This window comes from Zootoca vivipara, chromosome 9 (genome assembly GCF_963506605.1).
Source record: "Zootoca vivipara chromosome 9, rZooViv1.1, whole genome shotgun sequence".
Taxonomy (NCBI): domain Eukaryota; kingdom Metazoa; phylum Chordata; class Lepidosauria; order Squamata; family Lacertidae; genus Zootoca; species Zootoca vivipara.
The window spans coordinates 9,045,079-9,070,729 of NC_083284.1; the positions used below are offsets into that span (position 1 = coordinate 9,045,079).

Below are 25,651 nucleotides of genomic sequence, written 5' to 3' on the forward strand. Positions count from 1 at the left end.
CCCGAGAAATCTCCTGGGGTGTTTCTTCCCCCCCCTTTTTTCACCCCACTTCAGAAAACAGGCTTGCATCCAACTGCCTTGAAAATGACCAAGGAAAAACAAAAAGTGGATCTCTCTTCAACTATCCCTTGCCCAAGCGGACGTGTGAATCAACCCCAAACATCTGAAAGACCATCTCTTTCCCTTCTTGGGTTTCTAAGCATTGGAGACTGGTCTATTAGAGTGAATGGACCACTGGGCAAAAAACATCAGTCAGCCCTCAGCCCTCAGTCCTTCTTGGTCCTATATGTTGCTCCTATACAACTCAGCAGGAGGGAAGATGAGGGCAAACTTACAATTACTAGGCTGGTCTTGTCATTAAACATTGTTGGTCTTCTGACCAGTTTCTATTGGCACTAGAGACTGCTGGTGTTAAGATTGGCAGAGGGAGGGACCTTTCTTCATAGTTAGGCTGCTCTCAGATGTGCAGGGAGTGGTGGCTGATGGAGGCAGAGACATTTCTCATGCAGAAGCCCGTACATTGTGGAACTCCCTCCCCAAAGAGATGTGTCCAGCGTCTTTGACTGTTAAGGTGCTTTGTTTTACTCACCTCTTACGCCAAATTAATGCTGTTCTGTTACATTTGGGGGCAGTCATAGAATCATAGAGTTGGATCATAGAGCCAAGGGTCATCCAGTCCAACCCCCTGCAATGCAGGAATCTCAGGAATTGGTTCGAGTCCTACCCTCCAGAGCAGGAGAAAAAAAGCTTGCTCCATCTTCCCTCTGACAGCCCTTTAGACATTTGAAGATGGCTATCATGTCTCCTCTCAGCCTTCTCTTTTCCAATCCTGTCCACCTGTCATCGTAATGGTTACCTCCATTTCCATAACTGTATATTATGCCACTGTTACATATCCTTAGATCCTAAGCAGAAAACTGTATATTATGCTGCTGTTACCTATCCTAGGACCCTGAGCAGAAATAATAATAATAATAATAATAATAATAATAATAATATATTATTATTATTATTATTATTATTATTATTATTATTATTATTTATACCCCGCCCATCTGGCTGGGTTTCCCCAGCCACTCTGGGCGGCTTCCAACAGAAAAATAAAACACAATAATCTATTAAACATTAAAAGCCTCCCTGAACAGGGCTGCCTTCAGATGTCTTCTAAAATTCTGGTAGTTGTTTTCCTCTTTGACATCTTTTGGGAGGGCGTTCCACAGGGCAGGCGCCAACACCAAGAAGGCCCTCTGCCTAGTTCCCTGCAACTTGGCTTCTCGCAACGAGGGAACCGCCAGAAATCCCTCGGTGCTGGACTTCAGTGTCCAGGCAGAAATATAGGCAAGAAATCTTATAAACAAGTAAATAAACTGAAACACCACCTCCCCCCCCCCCCCCACGGCATTTAATCCATTGGATTGGGTTTCAACCAGGAACTTGCCTGCCACAAGAAGTTCACAGATCAGACTAAACATCTCTCCCTGCTGCACCTCCAATTCCTTGTTCCGTTCAGCTTGGAGGCATTGTGGTTTTTCTGTCCCATGTAAACTGTTCTCTCTCTGGGCACAAACCTGCTTCCTTTTTCAGCTGAGAGGGAGAGTTCTCCTTGATTTTAGCGCAGTCTCTTGTTCTTGGCCCTCTCTGGCCTTCCTTCGCTTTGTTGCCATGCCTGATTCTTCCTACGCTTGAAACAGATCCCTGGTTCTGCATGCCAAAATCACCCTCCTTTCCCACTTCTTCTTCAAAAGCGCTCTCTCTCTCTCTCTCTCTCTCTCTCTCTCTCTCTCTCTCTCTCTCTCTCTCCTTCTCCCTCCTGCCTCCAAAAGTTCTCTTAAGAAATTGCTGAAGACTTGCCTTTTCCATGGTGACTCCCAGAGCTTATAGTCTGTGCTGGAGAGAAGCATCCTATCATAGAACCATAGAACTGTAGAGTTGGAAGGGACCCTGAGTGTCATCTAGTCCACCCCCTGCAATGCAGGAATCTCAGCTAAGGCATCCCTGACCCACCCATCATCTGCGTAAAACCCTCCGACGAAGGAGACACCACAAACTCCCGAGGGAGACTGTCCGACCTTCAGAAAGTTATTCCTGGTGTTTTGTTGGAAAATCCTTTCTTGTAACTTGAAGCCATTGGTTCGAGTCCTACCCTCTAGAGCAGGAGAAAACAAGCTTGTCCCCTCTTTCGTGTGACAGCCCTTGAAATAATTGAAGATGGTTAATCAGATGGACTTATAGATGTTAATGTTTTAAGACCGAGGTAGGATAACCTTTTAGAGGTCAAAGGCCACATTCCCATCTGGGTAACCTTTTGGGGGCCACTTGTTTGGTTGATGGGCCCAGGGGCAAAAGTAGGCAGAGCAGCACATGTGTTTCCCCCCCTTTGTTCAGGAGGCTCAACTCTAGACATCCTCCTGCACCTCTGGAGGGTCACAGGTGCACCATCCCTGCATTAAGGAAACATCTATTCTTCACCATCAGTTTAGTAGGCTGAGATGCTCTAGGGCAAGGGTAGGCAACCTAAAGCCTGGGGGCCGGATGCGGCCCAATCACCTTCTCAATCCGGCCCACAGATGGTCCAGGAATCAGCATGTTTTTACATGAGTAGAATGTGCCCTTTTATTTAAAACTAGTGTCATTGAGCCCGTTAAATAAACGGGCGCTAGAACATATGTGAGAGGAGCGACGGGGCCGCAGCCTTCCTTCCCTCTCTGCGCTCGGCCGCGGGGGGCGCCAGGAACGCAAGTAAAGCCGCTCCTCTCACGGGCCAGGGAGGGTTGTGAGGAGGAGGCGGCGGTGGACCAAGATGGTGGCATCGGGCTCCGGGGCTGCGGCGGCTGCGGGAGCCGGACTGGGCTACTCCTCGCCGTCGGGCGGCACAGCGGCCACGGGGGGGGGCATCGTGGCTGCGTCGGCCGCAGCAGCTGCCACCGCCGCATCCAAGTGTCTCTGCGTTCCAAGTCCCAACGGCTGTCCATGGGGCACATGCGCAGTAGCGCAAACCCAGGGACACAGGAACTGGACACAGAGACACTTGGACTTTATTATATAGGATGCATCTCTGTGTTATTTGTGGGGCATAGAAATTCATTCATTTCCCCCCCCCCCAAAAAAAATATAGTCCGGCCCACCACATGGTCTGAGGGATGGTGGACCGGTCCGCCGCTGAAAAAGGTTGCTGACCCCTGCTCTAGTTCTCCAACTTCCACCATTCTCAGTCACTGACTGTGGATCAGGAATGGTGAGAGTTGTGGACCATCAACCTCTGGGTGGTCACCAGCCACAACGTAGACAATAGCTAGATAGATCACTGATCAATGAGCAGTCTGTGCCCTCTGAGCATGCTCAGTCCTTGCTAGATTACTTTCATTTACTCCCCACCCCTCAACTAAATTTGTACTTCTGTAAAGCTTGGGGTTCCTTCTCTGCCATTTTGGCTTCCCAGTGAAAATTGAGCTTGCTGTTAGTAAATACATTGCAACTGGATGGGATGTGCTATGAAATCAAAGTCCCCTTCTTTCCGCTGTGTACTATTGCGCAGATTAAAACTTTGCATTCATATATTTTCCTCCTGTTATACAGTTCATCTCTCTTTTTTATAATTTGGGGGTGGGGAGAAGTGTGATTCACCCAACCCCAGTCAACCTTCAAAAATAATAGATTTTCCAAAACGGGGGTGGGGTGGGGGGTTCATTTCCCTCTTCCTGTCCTTCCAGGACTTGTTTGGTCATAGGAAAAACTGATTTGACACACACCAAGTCAAACGGCTTGGAACGTCACCGGCAGCCCTTGAGCCAAGTCGAAGCAGCTGGATTGCACTTCTAGAGAGGGTGAAAACAGCAACTGGCTTCCGATACATTTTGCAAACAGAGGAAAGGCAAGAAACTAAGACTGGCTTGGTGTCCTCCATCATACAGGACAGTCCAGTATTTCCTGCAGTGTCCAGTTCACTGACCTCATTCCCTGCACACCCACCAAACTTCCAGTAAACCAAATGCTCAAGGAAGGAGGTTCCAAGCGAGATGGTGACCTTTTTGGTTCTTACTTAATGAATCAGCAGGCCAGCAGCTCAACTGCTGCTACTGCTGGTGGCTGTCTTCCGCACCACAAATTGAAACCTCAAATGCTTTTGGGAAATGATGATGTGTGATGACACACCATCATTTCTGGGTCCAGAGTCATTGGGGTAAGCAGGTCTATCTATCTATCTATCTATCTATCTATCTATCTATCTATCTATCTATCTATCTATCTATAATAATAATAATAATAATAATAATTAATAATAATAATAATAATATTTATACCCCGCCCAGCTGGCTGGGTTTACCCAGCCACTCTGGGTGGCTTCCAACAGAAGAATAAAATAATCGATTAAAGATTAAAAGCCTTTCTAAACAGGGCTGCCTTCAGATGTCTTCTAAAAATCTGGTACCTGTTTTTCTCTTTGACATCTGATGGGAGGGCGTTCCACAGGGCAGGCGCCACTACCGAGAAGGCCCTCTGCCTGTTTCCCTGTAACTTGGCTTCTCGCAACGAGGGTACCGCCAGAAGGCCCTCGGCGCTGGACCTCAGTGTCCAGGCAGAACGATGGGGGTGGAGATGCTCCTTCAGGTATACTGGCCCAAGGCCTCTCTTCCCTAAGAGAATGAGGGAAGAGGGGGTGCATTTATTTGACCTGGCCAGAATCTGGGGCACTGGCTGCTCCAACTCACCTGGCAAGTTATAGTAACTCACTGCATGCTGAGTTCTGGCACCTATTTGTCTTGAAATAAAAGTGATGAGTGGAAATAAATGCAATCATAATTAAAACATTAAATCCCCAGCCCTCTCCAGCTTCTTTGTTTGCAGCACCCAGCTTTTAAAAATTATTTTCCTGTATTTCTGCATCATCTGTTGCCTGTGGCTTGGACTGTTCTAAAAACCAAGAGCACTGCTTCTTGCCATGACTCATTTTCAAATACACTGTATTTATTTTTATTTATTTTTAATCTCTGTTGCTGTACACCTACATTATAACTATGGTGGAGGGAAATTGCCTTGACAATTCTGTCCCTGGAAAGTGGTTGTTGCCAGTAGGTAACAAGCCCTCAATTATGTGAAGGAAGCAGGATTAAATATTGCAGCCATCCACCTCCAACTTGGAGGGCATCCCCTGGCTGTGGATTAGGAAAATGGGTGTTGAGAAGACTGACGGCTTTTTAAAGCAACAGGCTCTGCATCTTCTCATACCTGCCTTGGCTCTTCAGCACAGGATGAAGTTTTTGCTTCCCTTGGCTTTGCATAGGAACCAGCGGCCTCACGTACTATTTATTGGCTTCACGTTTAAAGCTGGACCTACCTAATCAGCACTTTGCAAAACAATATGAAAACTGAAACACAGGCACCCGTCAAAATCTTCACTTCTTCAAGTTATGCATCACAGTTCTCCAGTCCATCAATGAGTACAAAAATGCATAAAGAGTGTGCATAAATTGCACATACCTGTATGTTCATGGAAATAAACATACAAAATGCTTTACGTCATAATGTAAAAATGTGCACACTGGGGGAAATTGCTTTGCAAGAATCTGTACATTGGGCACAATTTCATGCAGAAATTTGCATTAAATTCAGAAGGATTTTTATGAGGGCTTTTTTAAAAACAAAAACCCCCCAAAATGAACTGATGTGCAGAACTAAAAAAAACGAAACCAAGGAAAACGAAAATTGACAGCTATTTCCATTCCTAGTTGGGGGTAATCTATTGCGGTGTGGGAAGAGAGAGAAGGTCTCAATATTTATTTATTTGCATTTATAGCTTACCATACGCATGGTGTTACTTGTTGTTGTTGTTGTTTAGTCATTTAGTTGTGTCCGACTCTTCGTGACCCCATGGACCATAGCACGCCAGGCACTCCTGTCTTCCACTGCCTCCCGCAGTTTGGTCAAACTCATGTTGGTAGCTTCGAGAACACTGTCCAACCATCTCGTCCTCTGTCATCCCCTTCTCCTTGTGCCCTCAATCTTTCCCAACATCAGGGTCTTTTCAGGGAGTCTTCTCTTCTCATGAGGTGGTGTGACTAGGGTGGGTCAAACACAGCTTAATACTCCCAAAATAAAAATGAAGTGAAATAAAAACTTGTATAATTCTTAGCCAGTCTAGAATGCATTACAGCCACCCAGATCATGGTCACTGTGGATTGGCAATAGTTTATTATTATTATTATTATTATTATTATTATTATTATTATTACCCCGCCCATCTGGCTGATGAGCTGATTGTCCCTCCCATGTGTGCAGCTGCAGTTTATAGGGAAGAGGCAGGGAGAAATGGATTGTGCCACCTGTCTGAGGGACACAGGAAACTGCTACATACAGAGTCAAACCCATCTAGATTTATATTGTCTACACTGGCAGGCAGTGGGTCTCCGGAATTCCATGCAGGAGTTCTTTACAGTCTTGCCTGGATATGTTGGGAATTGAACTTGGGACCTTCTGCATGCGAGCTGGATGCTCTACCACTGAGCTAAGGCAAGACTTCCCTGGTTCTTCTTTTGTCCAGACCTGCACAGCCTGTGCTCGATGTCTGATGGTAGCTCTCTGTGCACCAGAACTTTACCATGAACAAAGGTGGGTGGGTGGGAGAGGGTATCTGTCCAAGTGGTTCTTATATTGCCCAGCCTTTGCTGAAAGCCTCGTGAAGGTAGGCACTGCTTTTTGGAGGGTGGCAGGGAGACCACAATAAAGCAGAACTTTCAAAGAGATGGTGGGTTGGAGAGTGTGGCGGGTGATTAATTTAACAAACACAAAGTGGGCGGTCATTAGATGTTCTTTAGTTATGTGTTTTGGAACTGTTGTTGAATCACACCTTCTGTCCTTGGCGATACTTTTTTTTTTTTTTTGCAAAAAAGAGAGGCGAAACCTAGAAACGAACACAGTACTGGGCAGATTGACAAGTAATTTTCCTTCTGGATTTTTGCTTTTGTTACCAAAAGGTGGCATCTGCTTCTTGAATCCTCTGTGACTGAGGTCACTGCTTGCAGCATACTGAAATAGCCTGCAGTCTTTAGGAATTACAGGCAAGCCCAGTCCAACCCAGTGTTTGGTGCTGATGTTGCCCCAAGAAGGAGAATCAATCTCCTGTTTCTCCAGGACTAGAAGGACAAGTTCTCTTCTCCCTCGCTGTGTGGGATTGCCAAGCCATTGATAAAGCTCTCTTCCAAGAATTGAAAGCCATCCAAGTTCGTGACCATCATTCGACTATGAGCGGCAAGAAGAAGTACTTTATTTCATCTGTCCTGAATCTTCCAACATTCAGCTTTATTGATACCTGTCACAGTGGCCGGAGCGGGCTACTTCAGAGTAACGACTCTACACAGCTCTGCATTTTATTCTTTTATTGGTGCTGCATATTTACAGTGCTGAAGTCATTGCTATTTACACGGAGCTATGTGTTCAGTCGGGTTCAGAACCTCCGAATGGCTTTTGGCGCGTCTTTCTCCAACACAAAAGCCTGGGTAGACCCATCCTCTTTCCTCTCCGCTTTCTGCGCAATTCCGGAGTTGGGGGGGTGGGTCTCCCCCCCTTATTTGCCCCTTCCTGTCCCACCTGGGACCCTGGCTCCGCTACCTTGCCTGAGCCTCGGACACGACTTCCTGCTTCCCCACTGGAATCGGAACTCTCTCTGCTTTCCCCTGTGCTCGGGGATGGGCTTGAACTCAGGAGGGGAGGGACTTCGCGATATCCCCTGTCCCTCACAATACCCATGAGTTCTAGTCTTATGAGAGAGGAAGAAAACCCTTTCTCTATCCACTGTCTCCATGCATTATTTTATAAAGCACTATAATGTTGCCTCTTACTTGCCTTTTCTTGAATTAAGAAGTCCCTTATATAACGATCTCTGGCAGGTAAGCAGCCTGATAAGCTGCAATGACTCTCCGTCAGTTTTATACAAGTTTATTTACATCAACAAGAAAAAAACAAATCCAGAGCATGGCCTCCGCGTGCTCTCATTAACAGTAGTTGCTCAGTCTGACTCATCAACGCCAAAAATCCCGCCTTTCTTCTCTTTCCCTTCCATTGTTCTCTGAGCAGTTCTCCAGTCTCCTCCTAGTACAGGGCTGGCCCGTTTCCTCACCACTCCCAGAAGACACAGCCTCAGACTCTTGCTTATCTGCTAGTTGCCTGGCAACACTCAGGCTGACTTCCAACTCCTCCTCTCCTTGGGAGCTAACAGCTTCTTCCCTGGGAAGGAGCGGGGCTGAGCTGTCCTCTCTAAACTTTTGACAAACGGTATCAGCTGCAGAGTCGGCTCCTTGCTCGCTTAGCTCAATTTCTGAGGCTGACTCTTCCACTGTGCTCTGGGGGGCCACATTCCTGACACCTAACACTTCAACCTTATGTTGATTCTCCTTTTCTGAACTTTTGCCAACTCTTCCATATCCATTTTGAAGTGAGGTGACCATTGTTGTTGTTTAGTCATTTAGTCGTGTCCGACTCTTCGTGGCCCCATGGACCAGAGCATGCCAGGCACTCCTGTCTTCCACTACCTCCTGCAGTTTGGTCAAACTCATGTTGGTAGCTTCAAGAAGACTGTCCAACCATCTCATCCTCTGTCGTTCCCTTCTCCTAGTGCCCTCCATCTTTCCCAACATCAGGGGAGTCTTCTCTTCTCTTGAGGTGGCCAAAGTATTGGAGCCTTAGCTTCAGGATCTGTCCTTCCAGTGAGCACTCAGGGCTGATTTCCTTCAGAATGGATAGGTTTGTTCTTCTTGCAGTCCTTGGGACTCTCAAGAGTCTCCTCCAGCACCATAATTCAAAAGCATCCATTCTTCGGCGATCAGCCTTCTTTATGGTCCAGCTCTCACTTCCATACATCACTACTGAGAAAACCATAGTGACCATAAAAAAACTGATGGTGACATAGAAAACTGGGAGGTGACCATAACTGTACACAATACTTTAAATGTGGCCTCACTGTAGATCTGAATAATGGCACGATGATACTGGCAGCTTTGCTTGCAATTCCTTTCCTAACAATACCTAGCATGGAATTTGCCTTTTCTACGCCTTCCGCCCACTGGGTCGACAACCTCAGATGCAAGAAAGAGAACCGTTACAAAAATACCGTGCTTTGCGTTCCCAACGCCACTCACTTTTCTGTAGGTGATGATGAAAACATTTCTAAACACAGTAAAATCCCCCTTCGTGATTCTCTAATTTGTTACGTGGAGAAACTTCCAACTCTTGAAAGAACATAGGAGCCCAGGGAACTGCTTTATGCTGAGTCAGACTCTCGGTCCATCTAGAATCATAGAGTTGGAAGAGACCACAAGGGCCATCCAGTCCAACCCCCTGCCAAGCAGGAAACACCATCAAAGCATTCTTGACATATGCCTGTCAAGCCTCTGCTTAAAGACCTCCAAAGAAGGAGACTCCACCACACTCCTTGGTAGCAAATTCCACTACCAAACAGTTCTTACTGTCAGGAAGCTCTTCCTAATGTTTAGGTGGAATCTTCTTTCTTGCAGTTTGAATCCATTGCTCTGTGTCCGCTTCTCTGGAGCAGCAGAAAACAACCTTTCTCCCTCCTCTATATGACATCCTTTTTTATATTTGAACATGGCTATCATATCTAGCTTGGAATTGTCCAAACGGACTGGCAGTGGTTCCTTAGGGTTCCAGACAGGGTGCCTTTTCCAGCCTTGGAGCTGCCAGGGGTTGAAAACAGAACTTCTTGCCATTAAGGCAAGTGCTCTACCACCGAGTCGCGGTCTCAGAAGTATGGATCCCACTGAAAATCACCAACCCCAAGTTCCATGACACCTTATCCCCGTAGCTATGGAAGTAGGAAATCCATAATAAATTTTACTGCCGATCTGTTTGGATGTCGGGCGGGAGCAGCCAAAGGGGAAAGCGGTGTGGGCATCATTGCCTCTTCTTAGCTTTCATTCTCCCTACCTTCCCAGTAAATTGGGCAGTGTTCGGTGTGCGGTTCTGAACGTTTTTCATCCCCGGACTTAAAAAAGCATGTGGCAGGTATTTTGTGACGCAAGTTTTGCACAGTCATTGAACCCAACACACCTTAAACTAACAGAGAGGGTGAAAGGTGGCTGTGTCTCTTCGGTGCCTGGAGATGTGTTTTTTAAAGACATGGCAACATCGTAGCTATAAAAGCACGTTTTATGTCAACTCTTTAAGAAGTTAAAGACTGGAGGGTTGTCTCCACAAACTGCACCCCCCCTCCTCTCCCCCACAACCCATGTGCACCTCCCTCCAGCCGGGTCTGCTGTGTTTGTCTTGGCAAGCAGAGAGTGTCTGCTTGGCTGGTGCTCGGCTTTTAGACGGATGAAACACAGAACTCTTGATCCTTATTTCAGTGGCACTTCTATTTAGCGAATGGCAAAGCAGAGCTCCCATCGGCCGCTTGCAATTGTCCAAAGCAGTGTGTGTGTGTGTGTGTGTGTGTGTGTGTGTGTGTGTGTGTGTGTGTGTGATGCCCTTGCAAATGTGCCCATTTGAATAATGAGAATGGCAGCTGGAATAGAAAAGATTCCGTGGGAAGCTGCAGGAATTCTTTCAGAACGGAATGCCCATAAAACTGCGAAAGCTGTAAGGTGGTAATACCTTTCTTTGGGTAGGGGAGGAGGACCACTTTAGGGATGGAGGAGAAACCGGATCCAGCCCAGATTTAAAGAGGATCCTGCTTAATTTTGCACTTTCTGAAACAATATGCGAACTGAAACACAGGAAAAAAATTGCACATGAAGCAAATCTACAGACATAGACATATTTATTGCGTACACAAATTAGGAGAAATTCTTAGAACAGGAAGTGCTATGTATATGCTACCGTTTGAGGACAAGCATTGACATTTATTGCCATTTGTGCTCCACAGATCTGCATCTCGGAAGAATAGCTTCCAGCCTTGCAGACCTTTTTGCCAGAGAGGGCAGGGCCTTGACTGACTCCAGCTACAAAAGCTGAAGCTGCTAAACACACTCTTGGGCTGGGATGTTGTTTAGCAGGGTTTGTTTGAGGGCAGGAGGTTGTTGCTGCTAATGCTATTAATTTTTGTATCTTCATTTTAGCTCTTATTATGATATATGTAGAAATTGTTTAATTTGGTTGTGTACTTTTTGGTGTTTTCTTCATTGATTATGGCTACGCATGTTATGTTTGCAATTACGTGTTTTTTTCATGTTGTGATCCTCCTTTATCATGGTTTTCTATGGAAAGGCGGCATACAGATAAATTGATGGATGGGTGGAAAATCACACCCAAATGCTTATGGATTTGTGTGAGGATTCAGTGGGGGGCCCGGGTGCATTTTTTAAAAAAATAAATAAAAATGAAGTGATTTTGAAATGTGGAGAACTGAATTTAAGATTGGAAAAATGAGAAACAAAGTGAAACCAAAATTCACATATTTATCCTTCCCTAGCAGGCGCAACAAGTCTCTGGGGCTGAGGCCTCTACAGCCTCCCCAATGACCACTGAGACGGGGCTCAGCCGTCTCAATCTTGAGGGGCGGAGGAAGCCTGGCAGGATTTGGCCCTGGCTGACCTATGAGGCCTGGTGTGTGAATGCCACATTGGGACATTGAACAAAAGTTGAGCTAACTTTCTCACAGCGTAAGCCACAGTGTTAACACACCATGTTGGCCCGGCTATAAGCCACACCCTCAAATAAGCCACACCTTTAAAATTCAAGGCTTATTTGCGGGTGCGGCCCGCCTCCCGTCACTACCACCCTGAATGGGAGGGGAGCCAGCGCTCGGCATCCCGCTCCCCAAGCCAGCGCCGGCGCTCGGCTCTGAATACAAGCCGCACATTAAGTTTTCAGAGTCGGATTTTTTTTTGGGGGGGGGGGGGAGTGTGGCTTATATTCGGGCCAATACGGTATTCATGCTTTTGAATTTGCCCTCTGGGCCGTACAGCACTGTTCCAGAAAATGCCCCGTGACGCTGCATCTCTATCTAAATAGCACATTTGTGGAGTCAGCACATATAATCAAATAATTAGCCTCCTCCTCCTCCTCCTCCTCCTCCTCCTCCTCCTCCTCCTCCTCCTCCTCCTCCTCCTCCTCCTCCTCCTCCTCCTCCTCACATTGGAACAAAGCAACAGATGGTTGTTCTTAATTAATAGCTTCTCGGTGCCATGGGGCTTAGTGGAGAAGGCTGTTTAATTTCATTAGCATGGATCAAGGCAGGGTCCCATCCACTCCTGCAGCAGAAAAGGCTGGCTTAACCTTAGATTAGCCATGTAGCTTCTTCCAGACTTTGCCATGGCTTCAAACCAAAGAGCCCAACGGGAGGGTCAAACCCCAGGAAAATGTTCATACTTCCTCTCTTCATTGAGAACAAGATCAGCGACAAATCCCAGGCCCCCGTTTGTTTGTTTATTTAGTTCTCTTAAGCTATTAATATGCATCTTAATTGCTAAAGCTTGGAAGTGGTGCACCCATTTATTTATTTTTATTTTTAAACACACGCATTGGATAAGATCAACTGAAATTAATAACGAAAGCAAAACGCTTCCTTAAAATTGCCTGCTGGACTAGAAAGGTCTTTGTTGAGCTGGATGGCTCAGTCCGTAGAGCATGAGACTCTTAATCTAAGGGTTATGGGTTCAGCCCACACATTGGGGAAAAGATTCCTTCATTGCAGGAGGCTGGGCTAGATGACCCTTGGGGTCCCTCCCAACTCTACGATTTTATGATTTTATGAATCTGAGCACTCAACAGGGAAGGGGTTTTCTAATCTCAGCCAGGAGAGAATTCTGCAGAATTGACCTCAAGATCAATGACTGAGCCACATTTATTCTGGCCTGTTTGAAAGCTGCTGGACTGATGAGGAATGTCCCACTTGCACACCCAATTGTATTTAAAAACATCAGCACCACCACCATCCTGAAAATTCATCAGAGTGCACGTTTCCCATGTGTGGGCAATTTTGCCAAATATCCACTTTTTTTTGCAAGCAATTCTCTCCAGTATTGCTCTTGTTTTCACCAATTTATTCATTTTATTCTCATTTTGTCCTAATATGCACTTTTTCTTTGGCTGGAGGACTGCATCACACACTTTGGAGAAGCATGAATGTCCAAGAACAGCTACACTCCTTATATCAGGAACTGCAAATTAGGTCATTTCACATGAAAATGCAAACCAACCCGAAATTCTCCCCCATCACTGCTCTATGGTGAAGTACAGCCTCTTGAATGTTGCACTTGATTGTTAGGGCTTTTAATACTGGGATGAGTGTTTGGTTTTGGATGCCTGCTAATTCTGTTTGTGTTAAGGAATGTGAACATCCAAATGCAAATAGAAACACAGAGAGCATGACAGCAGATTCCCCATTCAGTCTCAGGGTTTCAGAAATCGGTACACCCTTGGTGTTGGATATATTTGGAACTTAAAATACCAACGAGTCTTTTCCAGGTAACCGCAAGCTTCTTGGCTGCTGTGGCCATAGCAATTCTCCCTCCCTTGAAACTCACACCCAGATGTATCCTAGAGGTGAGCACAGCTGGGCATTTGACTTCTTGTCTTAGTGGATTTCTGCTTGTTAACAAAACTGCCCCCGTCCCCAACCCACCTGCCTGCCAGGTAGGGATGGACGGGTGACTCTGTCAGTGTCAGATTCTCAAGTTTCCAGTCTTAAATTCAGTTCTCCACATTTCTACAGAAAATTCACCAGCGTTTAAGTTCTCATAGCAAAGACATTTCCATGTGCAGTTTCAATATGCACATTTTTTTGCAAGTGATATTTCTCAATATGATGTATTCTTCTGTGTTATTTTTTTAGGAATAGCTGCAATTTTTATGCAAATGTTTTCCCCAATGTATTCATTTTTGTACGCATTCGTTGGAGCACTGCGTCACAAAATTGAGAGAAGGGCAAACTTCAAAGGATAACTCTGGTTTGGTTTGTGTAATGCTTCAAGACATGAGAATTATTTGAGAACAAAATGGAAACATTTATGTGTGGTGATAGCTAGCAGCATATGTGTAAGAGATATATTTCAAAGGGGCTCACTATCAGCTCTGGTCTTCCAAAAGTCCAGGCAGACCTTCAAAACAAAGAGGCCTGCATTCGTAGAGTGATCTTGGCATCGGTTCTGCAGGTGGTAGTTGAAAAACGGTGGCTTTTTTGGCATTTTTTTTGGGGGGGGGGAACTCGCAACAATTTAGGTGTCTTCCTAAAAGAAGCTCGGCAACTTTTGGGGTGTCCTGGTTTTTACTTTTTGAAATATGGCAACTCTAAGTCACTACTGCAGTCCAGTACTGTACAAAGGTGGCTTGGATTGCAGAGACAATGGAGATTAACACCTTTGCTCAATCCACAACACACACACACACACACACACACACACAGAGAGAGAGAGAGAGAGAGAGAGAGAGAGAGAGAGAGAGAGAGAGAGAGAGAGAGAGAGACTGGAATGAAGTGAGTATGGGCTTCACCGTAAGGCAGCTTTTTTTTGGTTGGTACAAAGAATTTCTCCCTAGTATCTCAATATATGCACAGCCCTCAGCATATTTACTCTGAACGAAATGTTGCTAAATTCAGTGGCACTTAACAGAACATTCCAATGCACGTTCATGCAGCAATAATTCATGTTGAGCTTGATGAGACTTATTCCCTACAAAGTGTATTCAGGATTGCAGCATTAGTGGGGTAAGATGAGGACAAAGTTTGAGAGCACCAGGTCACTGAAAATCTGGGCAGGGGACATTTTAGAAGGTGAGAAAGCACTGCGGAGGGAGGGATCCTGCCTAGAGGCAACTCTACCCATTGATTATTATGTTGAAACAGGAGTAGGCCCTGACTGACTTCACAGTAAAGAGGCAATTAGGATGGAAGCCAATTCTTTTTCCCCCTGCTGAACTGAGTAGAGTAAGTGATTGCTTATCCAGTCAGGGGAGAGATTGTATTACAGCATTGCCTGGTGGCTGGTAACACCACACCTGAATTCCTGTGCACCTTTTGACCTTAAGAGAGTAGAACTGCAAAGCAATAAAAACCAAGTGTTGAACTGTGCATCCAGAAATGCCATATGGTTAGGAATGGCAGAGAAATTCAATTAAGTTTTCATTTAAATGTGGACTTACCTCATTTGCACTTCATGAAACAATATGTGAACTGAAGCACAGTTCAAGAAGGATACTGACAAGCTGGAACGTGTCCAGAAGAGGGCAACCAAAATGGTCAAAGGCCTGGAAACGATGCCTTATGAGGAACGGCTTAGGGAGCTGGGTATGTTTAGCCTGGAGAAGAGAAGGTTAAGGGGTGATATGATGGCCATGTTCAAATATATGAAAGGATGTCATATGGAGGAGGGAGAAAGGTTGTTTTCTGCTGCTCCAGAGAAGCAGACACGGAGCAATGGATTCAAACTACGAGAAAGAAGATTCCACCTAAACATTAGGAAGAACTTCCTGACAGTAAGAGCTGTTTGGCAGTGGAATTTGCTACCAAGGAGTGTGGTGGAGTCTCCTTCTCTGGAGGTCTCTAAGCAGAGGCTTGACAGGCATATGTCAAGAATGCTTTGATGGTGTTTCCTGCTCGGCAGGGGGTTGGACTGGATGGCCCTTGTGGTCTCTTCCAACTCTACAATTCTATGATACTATGATTCGATCTTTTGCAATTCACACTGTCTGAATTTTGCAAGGCAGTCCTCCAGCCATATAGCAAAATGCATACCCTGGGGTAAAGTGTGCCTTATAGATGCATACATACAAACAACCCTGTTTATATTAGGCAAAAATGCATACATATTGGCAATTATCAAGCCCAGCAATATGTACAGAAATGCTTAAGGTGGAGGAAAGTCTGCATATAAATGCATATGTCAGTGATAGTAGTTTGCAGAAATGCATTATTATAGAGGACACAGCTGTGCAAGAATGTGTCTATTATGCAAAACTGCATACAAAAAAGTGCATATTTGGAGAAATCACATGCTGGTGAATTTTCACCTGGGATGGATACACAAGAAATGGATGGATAGATGATAGATAGACAAGGAGATAGATATAGGTCATGGAATCATAGAATCGTAGAATTGTAGAGTTGGAAGGTACCCTGAAGGTCATCTAGTCCAACCCCCTGCAATGCAGGAAACTCAACTAAATCATGCATGATAGATAGGGCCACCCAACCTTTGATTAAAAGCTTCCTATAAAAGAGACTCCACCACCTTCTGAGGGAGCCCAATCTTACCACCAGAAAGTTCTTCCTAATGTTGAGTTGGAACCCCCTTTCTTGTCATTTGAATACATTGGATTGGGTCCTCCCTTCCAGAGCAAGAGAAAACAATCTTTCTCCATCTGTCATGTGACAGGCCTTCAGATATTTGAAGATAGCTATCATATCTCCCCTGAGTCTTATCCAGGCTAAACATACTCAATTCTCTAAACCAGGGGTTCCCAACAAAATTTTCTCGAGGACCCCTCATCGAGCCGCTATTGTGACAAGGACCCCCATTAATTCCTAATCCTAAAATTAAAAAGTGAGAGCCAAATTAAGAGTCTTTTTATATTTTATATTTATACGTTTTTTTACAGTTACAACAGAGTACTCCATCAGTATACAGTTAGTTTTAATTTTCAGTTCTTAATGAGATGAACCACTTTTTAACCAATGGTCCATTTTTAACTACGCGAACTGTAGCTTCCGCGAAAAACAACGCTTTGTTTACAAACACTACTGTTTTACAAAGAGGCAGCGCGCGCCAGGGAGGAGGGAGGGGAATGGAGAAGACAGGGTACCTGCGCAATAGCGCACAAATGAAGCCGACGTGCGCAAAGCATCTTGGGGAGGTGAGCGTTAGTAGAATGCGCGCGTGGCCTCTTTGCAAAACAGTAGTGTTTGTAAAGCGCCACCTAACGGCATACAGCAGAACTACTGCCTCTATCTAATTCTAGTTTTGCGCTAGACTCTGCTCATGCAGGAAGCGGCCAAAGCAAAAAATCTGTTATCATACGAAATATATTTAATATATATTTTTTTCTAATAGCATCTTGCGGACCCCTCTGGCATAGCTCGCGGACCCCTGGGGGTCCCCGGACCACCTGTTGGGAACCACTGCTCTAAACCATTCCTCATGAATCTTGGCTTCTAGACTCTTTATCATCTTGGTCTTCCTAAACATTCATACAAACCGATGCGGATATATGGAGAACTGAACTCAATATTGGAAAAATGAGGAACTGGTAGAAACCAAAATTTACCCATCGCTTCTATTTACCCATCACCAACAAATTGTTTTTGAAAATATTTCCCCCTGTGATCCTTTCATGAATTATGTCATCATCTATCTTACCACCCACCCCATCTTTAGCTGTGAAATAGAAAAATGGAAGAGGAACCTGCTGGGCTGGGGGGAAAGGCAGCTGTGTGCCTCCTCTCTTTTATTTTCTTTCCTTTGAATACTTCCAAGCTGAAAGCATTGAAAATGGGATATTTAAACAAACGGGGCAGTGCCAAGACAGAATCTTACGTCATGAGCATAGCAACAGTAGGCACAAACTCTCTCTGTCCCCCCCCCCTTCCATTTCAAATGGCAAGAAAGCAATCCATTCACTTGCCAGGAGGCCGCTAGGTTGGCCAACCTAATAATGCTTCTTGGCCATACGGAAAGGGAAAAATGAGGGTGTGATCCTGAAATGGACTTATTTGAACTTCAATATCCCAGTGGTTATTGTTGAGGAAAGGGGCCATTTAGAGGCAAGGTGGAGGCTCTGCATTGCATTTCAGTTCTGCCATATCCCAACGAAAAGGATCTTCTGTAGCAGATTTGGGAAATGGCTGTGCCAGTGATCCAGGAGAACCACTGCCAGCTGATTCCTGCCCATAGCTGCCAAGTTTTCCCTTTTCTCACGAGGAAGCCTATTCAGCATAAGGGAATTTCCCTTAAAAAAAGGGATAACTTGGCAGCTATGTTCCTGCCTTAAGAATGCCTTGTGTGTTTTGATGGAGCTGCATATTAGCCTTAAAAAACAACAACCACACACAACTTTTCAAGGAGCAAGAATGATCAAAACAGATAATTATATGGAATATTCCAATCCCTGACTTCTTTCCTTGAAAGGAGCAGTGCCGGATTTATGTATAAGCTAAACAAGCTATAGCTTAGCCCCCCCCCCCCCCCGAAAAGGAAAAAAAACCCTGGATGTACATTTCCAAAATATAAGATAAAAAATAAATAAAATAAAGCCTACGTACAACAGTGTTTTGTGTTGTGATGTAAGCAATGGGCCCCGGCTGCTACCCTGTTCCCTAAAATATCACATTTAAAGGGCTCCATTACCTTCAGTAGCTTAGGGCCTCATCAAACCTAAATCCGGCCCTGGAAAGGAGTATAAAGTGGGGGTGGATACACAGCATGTTTACTCAAAAGTAAGTCCCATTTAATTCAATGAGGCTTACTCTATCGTGACTAGATAACAGTAATACAGCCAAAGGCAAAGTCAGTAACTTGGCTTTTCAGCCACAAAAGTTTGCATGTTACCCCCTTCCAGCAACCAAGTAGTTGAGGAGCTAGTCCTCTGATCCTATAGACTAGGGCTGGGGAATTGAATGTGGCCCTCCAAGCCTCTCTATCTGGCCCTCAGGAATCTCCCCAGGCCACTTCCCTTACCCAGCCAACCCCTCTAGTGGCCCTGCTTTCCTTGAGTGGTTTTTTTTACCTGGCTAGGATGTCCTTCTCCTTTTACTGCCCCTTCCCCCACTGCCTTCTTTCACCACAGCCAACATTTGGATGGCTTCAGGGCAGAGGTGTTCTAAGTAACCACAACTTTGAAGTGGTGTTGAATAACTTTTAAACGGTCCTAAGCATTCCAACCAGGGAATAGATCCCACGCCACATGACTCTGCAATGTCTCTCTGCAATTTCTCATTGCTGTTTAATTTATCAGCTCCCATGGAGCTGCTACTGTTGCTCCTCTCCCCCCCCCCCCCCGGGACTGTTCAAGGCAGTGTAGTTTTCATGATGGATCAGAAGTGGGAAGATCCAGATTCAAATTCTTATTCCCCCATAGCACTTAGTACATTGGGCACTGGAACATTGGACATTGGAAGCTGCCTTGAACTGGGCCAAACCACTGCTCCATCTAGCTCCATATTGCTCCTACAGGATTTAAGGATTTCTGTCCCAACCCTACCTAGAGAAGCCGAGGATTGAACCTGAGACTTTCTACAAGCAAGGCAGATGTTCTGCCACTGAACTATGCCTGTTCCCCAATTGCCCAAAGCCAGTAGTTAAGGCATAGCCAGTGTGGTGACCTCCAAGTGGAGTCCTGCTGCATCTGCACCCGCTACAGGGAGGCAGTTGATTGCCAGTTTGTAGATGCACACTCTCCAACTTGATAAATGGACATAAATCTGACATCAGAAATCACAAGACAGAGAAACCAGTAGGAGAACACTCCAATCTCCCAGGACATTCTATACAAGATCTCAAAGTAGCTGTCTTATTACTAAAGAATTTCAGAAAAAGACTGGAAAGAGAAGTTGCTGAATTGCAACTTATTACCAAACTTAAAACCATGGAGAGACCTGGTCTGAATAGAGATATTGGATTCTTATCTCATTATACACGATAAAGCAATTTTTAGCCATCTCACCACTTGCTTTTTCCTGTAAGACCAATTGCAGTCGTTAACTGTCATTAACAAGTTTACCACACCTATCAGCCAATCACCCATTCCCACCACCCTTCTGAGTAATACCCCTCCCCACCCTCTCACTATATATAAGGGTCTGGTGACTTCTATTTCAGTGTATCTGAAGAAGTGTGCATGCACACCAAAGCTCATACCAATGACAAACTTAGTTGGTCTCTAAGGTGCTACTGGAAGGATTTTTTGTTTGTTTATTTCTCCAATGTGTCTTTGTCCCTTAACATTTCCACACCCCTCTGGAGAGCAATTCAAGCAGGATTTCTGTACCTCTCATCCAAGCATAGGGTTAGGTTCCCCCACCCCCTGTTTTGTATTACCTTCAGTGGTTGACAATTCAATGATCCCAATGACAACTTATTATCATGACAAATATGGAAGACGGATTCTTCACATGTTGGTGTCTTCTTTCTTCTCTTCCTCTTCCTCCCTAGGCTGGAATGATCAAAGTGGGTGAAGATGAATATTTCATTGAGCCATTGGAGAAAGGGAAACAAATGGATGAAGAGAGAGGGAGGAGTCACATGGTCTATAGGAGGTCGGCCATTGCACAAGATCCAGGAGATATACTCCCTGACATCCTCAGTGAAGGTATTTCTCATGTCTATGCCTACTTGAACTCACTGACTGCATTGGGGCTGAACACAAAAGGCTAGCATCTCCGTTGCCTCCCATGCTTCCACTCCCCATCCCTGAAGGACATTAGAAGCTATCGTTTTTCAGTTTTGATTAACCAGAGTTTAGCATTCCATCAGAACTTTAAATTGTGGTTAATCTTAAGTGTAAGTAAGTAAGTAAAACTTTATTTATTTGCGTGGCCTACAGGCCATTGCAACAACGGATTCATATTACATATCCTGGTAAAAGAAAAAAGAAAAATGCTATATATAACAATAAAATGTGCTGTCTCGGGATTCAGCATAACACAATTAAAATGAAACAGGTGAGATCTTAATTATATGTTCACACAGGAGGCGCTATTGTCCTTCAGCTGGCGGCCCTCAGTCTCATGGCCCTCTCAGTAAATCTGGCTGCCTTCTCTGTTGTCTGGGCAGTCTGGTCTGCCAGGAGGAAAAACAGTATATCCTCGGATGGGCAGCCCGAAATGGCGGATATCAGCGGTGTGATGATCTCATCCCTGAGGTCTTTATATAGGGGACAGGACAGGAGTACATGTGATACAGTCTCCACGCTGCCAACTCTGCAGGGACATAGTCAATTCTGGTATGGTGTTTTTGAGAATCAACCTTCAAGGGCGGCGGAGGGTAGCATGTCCAGTCTGGCCAGCGTGAAGGCTCGTCTGTATTTTGGGATGGTTAGATTGGACAGGTATGGTGACCAGAAGTCCATGTAGGAAGGTGGAAGACAGATATACCATGCGCTAAATTTCTTAATAATGGCCATATTGTTTTGTTGTTCAATGTTCTTCAGGCGCTGGTATATGAGGCTTACATCTTACATCTTAAGTGTATATTTTGTTGAAGTAAGCCAGCTTCATAAACCATTGTGTGAAACTGACATTTCCTATATTAACTACAGTTTAGGATTGTATCAGAACTCAAAACTGTGACTAATCATATTTTGTTGAAGCAAGCCAGCTTCATAAACTGCTGTGTAAAGCTGACCTATTTCAAACAAACCATAATTCAGGTTAACCACAGTTTATCAGGTTTGAACAATGCCACAACTTCTGGTTAATCAAATGTGGAAACACGACACTTTGAATTGTGCTTGGAAACATACTGGGAACTAATGTAGATCTTTTAGGACCGGTGTTTTATGGTCCTGGCAGCCGCTCCCAGTTACCAGTCTAGCAGCCACATTCTGGATTAATTGGAGCTTCTGCATCACCTTCAAAAGTAGCCCCACGTAGAGTGTATTGAAGTAGTCCAAGCAGGAGATAACCAGAGCATGTACCACTCTGGCGAGACAGTGCGCAAGCAGGTAGAGTCTCAGCCGGCATACCAAATGGATCTGTAAACAGCTGCCCTGCACACAAACAGCATGGGCTAGGCTCATTCCTAACTTCAAGGTTTAGTGTTATGTCTGTAAGGTCAAAATTTCAAGGGTTTCTTATATTAACTGTGGAAATTTAATAAAAACAACATTGTAGAAGATCAGCAGCAATAGCAGCATGAGTTTTGATTTGGTTGTTGTTGATTGGAATTTGTTTTTGCAAATCCTGAGCATTGATTTGATTAAAAACCTAAAATACTCTTTTGGGATTGGATTCACACAGTGATACAAACTACTTGTTGAGTTTGGTTCAAGTAGGATTGAGTTGCATGTGACCGTCGAAGGTGATGCTGAATAAATTGTGTGCACTGAAAACTTTGGAAAAATTCAGTGTCGACCTAGGAGACTGACATTTAACGGGAAACGAAATGATGTGTTAAACTCAAGGATGATAGCTTCATCTGCTAAATGGAGCTTCCATGTTTAAGCAATAGTGTGTTGCAGAATACCAATTGATGGTGGCCTTCTGTGGAGCTGTCACCTTCAAACCCTGCTTTGGGGCTTCTTGTGATGTTCTTTTGCAGTGGTAGACTATGCGATACCTGCCAGATGTTGTTGGACTTCAATTCCCATCACCCCCAGCCAGCATGGCCAATAGTCACAGGTGGTGGGAGTTGTGTCCAACAAAACTGAGGATAATGGAAGTTGTGTGTTCTCCAGAAGTCAATGGACTACAACTCCCATCATCTCTGACCATTGGCCATGTTGGCTGGGGCTGATGTGAGTTCAGCAGCATCTAGAAGGCTCTAATTTGGCTACCCCTGTTGGCTGGGGTGTTTTTTTTTTTGATAGTGGTGATGGGGATAGATAATGTGATACTAGCTATGCACTGACCCAGCACAGGGAATTTCCCCATAAGACCTCAGGAAATAACTGTTGTTTTTTTAGAGCTGAACTGCAAAATTAATTGAGTCAGTGGTCTATGATATATCACAATATGATTACAGGGACTTGTAGTTCATGGTCAATCAGCAGTGCAGTTATGTAATTTTAGACTCTGGACTTAATGTTCTTAGGTGGGGGACGTCTTTGGTAATATCTTGCTTACTTCAAATGGTGTTGTGCCCCCCTCCTTAAATTGCTTACTAAAAATTGAGGCAAGCCAACTATGCTGAATTTGGGGGCCCTACTACTCATTCTACCAAGTGGGACACTGGGCCTGCCTTGACTATGGTCAATTGTCCCATGGAAATCCAGTGTGTAGGATGAAGGGTCTGTGAAAGAGCAAAAGATGCCTAATCTCATATGTATGCCCCCAGAGATTACCAATGTGGACACCAGTGTAATGCCTGTGGGTGCAGGGGAAGACTTGACGTATTTCCCTGGAGTCCGTAACATCTCTCGCCTGCCCAACACTGCCACCGCAGTCAGGAGGTGTTGAGGGCAGTTACCTTCCGTCCCATGAAAAGTACATGAAGGAGGAAGTTGGGAAAGTGACGCTTTTTCTCATGTCCTCTTTCACCTCCATGCACTTTTCAAAGCTCTGATTAGTACTTTTACCCAGATCCCACGAGAAAACAAAATGTGAGCATATACAGTCTCTTGGGAAGAGGGCTTATCCGGGAAGCGGGGTGAAGTGTGGAGAGCAGTTGGTACCCATGGCAGTCACTCAAATTTCAAAAAGTTTGCCCACAGGCTGAAGACGTTTAGCAACACCTGAAGTACTCTGTGCAAGCACAGAGACACATTCAGCTTCTTTCTCTCACTGACTTTTCTCGATGCCCTATATTTCATTTCCATTTCCACTTACAGATAAACTAGGGGAACAACTGAGATTTTAACATTGTTTCCTGTCTGAGCACATCACTCTTTCAGAGTAATTGTTTTATCTGGATATGTCTGCAGGTAAACAGAATGTGGTTGGCCCACCTTAAAACAATTATTGTTCAGACTATTTTGCAAGATCTTTTCCCCCTCCCTCTTTTCAAAAAATTATATATATGCTTGAGAAGCCAAGTGGTTCATAAACAAACAATGAATTCTTTCAAAGATGGTTGGAAGTTCTTAAGAGTGCATTGAGTTGGATACAGAAACATTATTATTATTAATGTATTAATAGGAATATTACTATGATGTGGCTTATTTTCAGGGCACCTTAGCATTTATTTGGAATTTTGGTGGATGTGGTGCTTGGAGCTTATTTTATTCTTACAAAGTAGCCAAGCATGGTGTGCACCTTTTTCTTTCAATTAAATCTTTCTTCCGCACTTTGCAACCTCCTTGGCTGCTTACATTTTCTGAACAGGACTCTCCCACCCCAGTGGGAGAAGTTAACCACAAGGGACCTTCTCCTGCCCTTCACTGAAGTATGGGCATCCACTTTTGATGGCTTTAAAAGAGGATTAGACGAATTCATGGAGGGTAAGGCCATCAGTAAATCTGAGACTGTCCCTGGAAAATAGGGGTACTTGGAGGGTCTGCTTTGAGTAACAGTAGAGCTCTTTTGCTTTAGGGCAATTGAATACATGTACAGCTACGAACATGAGTTTGAGTTTGACCAAACTGCGGGAGGTAGTGGAAGCCAGGAGTGCCTGGCGTGCTCTGGTCCATGGGGTCACAAAGAGTCGGACACGACTAAACAACAGCAACAACAGTTCTCAGAGCCACCTGCCCAAGACCACAGGGCTTTTACAAACCAAAGACACTTCCATGGCACACTGCTCTTAGGACTGAAACTTCTCTTCCCTTCCTCCCACCTGGTCATTAGACACTTAACTTACATTGGGCTCTTGAGGAGTCTGGAGGACAAATCCAGTCTAAGAAGATTGTTATTTATAAAGGTGGAGTGCTGTGCAATTGGCTTAGCCATAACGGGCATTGTAATTAAGGAAGCCAAGTCACCCGAGGGAGAGTGTGTGGGAGGCATCTTGCCAATCCATTTACAGACCTGAAGGTTGATTACATCCAGCAGATGTGAGCTTCCCACCTCATTCTTATCATTGCCGAGAACAGATTGAGCACACTTCGGAATTCTAACGCTGATTAAGGTGGGGTTGTGGAGGGGTGGAGATTGTAACCAGGGGGAGCATTCACCTACGTCCTCCTCAGCCAAGCCCCATTAAAACTAATGAATCTAGCTTATTCTTTTCAGTTAACTTGAGTGGATCTACTCAGAGGCGTAGCAAGCCCGGGTGGTACCCGGTGCGGAATTTTCTTTTTGTCACCCTCCCCCATTGACAGCTCAGGGTAGGCTTGGGAGTTGCGGGCGGCCACCAAATGTCACCCTCTCAGTGATGACACCTAGGGGTGCTCTGCCCCCTTCCTATGCCTCTGCACCCCACCCCCATAACTCCCAAGTACCCCGAGCCGTTGGGGTAAGGGGGGAGCTATGCCACTTTGACGGGGCGCTGGCAAAGCTGTGCAGCTTGTCCTCTTGGGACGTTCTTCCCGCTCCCTCCCACCCTGGCTTGCTGTAAAGCGGCAAAGTGGGAGCCGCTTACAGCAAGCTGGGGAGGGAGAGAGGCTGGGAGAGGGGGCCCCTGCTCAGCATAAGTGGCTCCCACTTTGCCGCTTTACAGTGAGCCAGGGAGGAAGGGAGGGAGGGGTAGTCGTGGCTCCTGTCCACCCCTCCCTGGCTCGCTGTAAAGTGTCAAAGCAGGAGCCGCTTACGGCGAGCCTGGGATGGAGGGGGGCTGGGAAGGGGTGGCCTGGCTCACCGTAAGCGGCTCCTGTCGGTGGTGAAGGGATCCCACCGCTGTCCATAGGGCGCTCCAGTGGTGGCAAACCGCTATGTACAGTGCATATGCGGTGTCGCTACGCACAGCACATGCATGCGACACTGCACATATGTTGTACGTAGCGGTTTGCCACTGGCACTGCCCAAGAGCCGTACGGATGGTGGTGGGATCATCTGGTCGCAGCTGCGGCGGCGGCGGCGGCAAGATCCTCTGCTTGCAGATGTAGCAGCGATGGAGGCATCCCACCGGCGTCCGCATGGTGCTTGGGTGGTGCCGGCGGCAAACCACTATGTACAGCACAT

The 25,651-nt window shown here is 45.4% G+C and overlaps 1 protein-coding gene across 1 annotated transcript in view; it reads left to right on the plus strand.

Annotated features, from left to right (window-relative positions):
• The window catches only part of ADAMTS3 (ADAM metallopeptidase with thrombospondin type 1 motif 3), a 138,900-nt gene that overhangs the window by 24,219 nt on the left and 89,030 nt on the right, over positions 1 to 25,651 (plus strand). Inside the window, exon 4 of the mRNA XM_035103109.2 lies at positions 20,091 to 20,247. Within this exon, the coding sequence (XP_034959000.2) occupies positions 20,091 to 20,247 (157 nt within the window). The remainder of the gene's footprint in view (positions 1 to 20,090; positions 20,248 to 25,651) is intronic.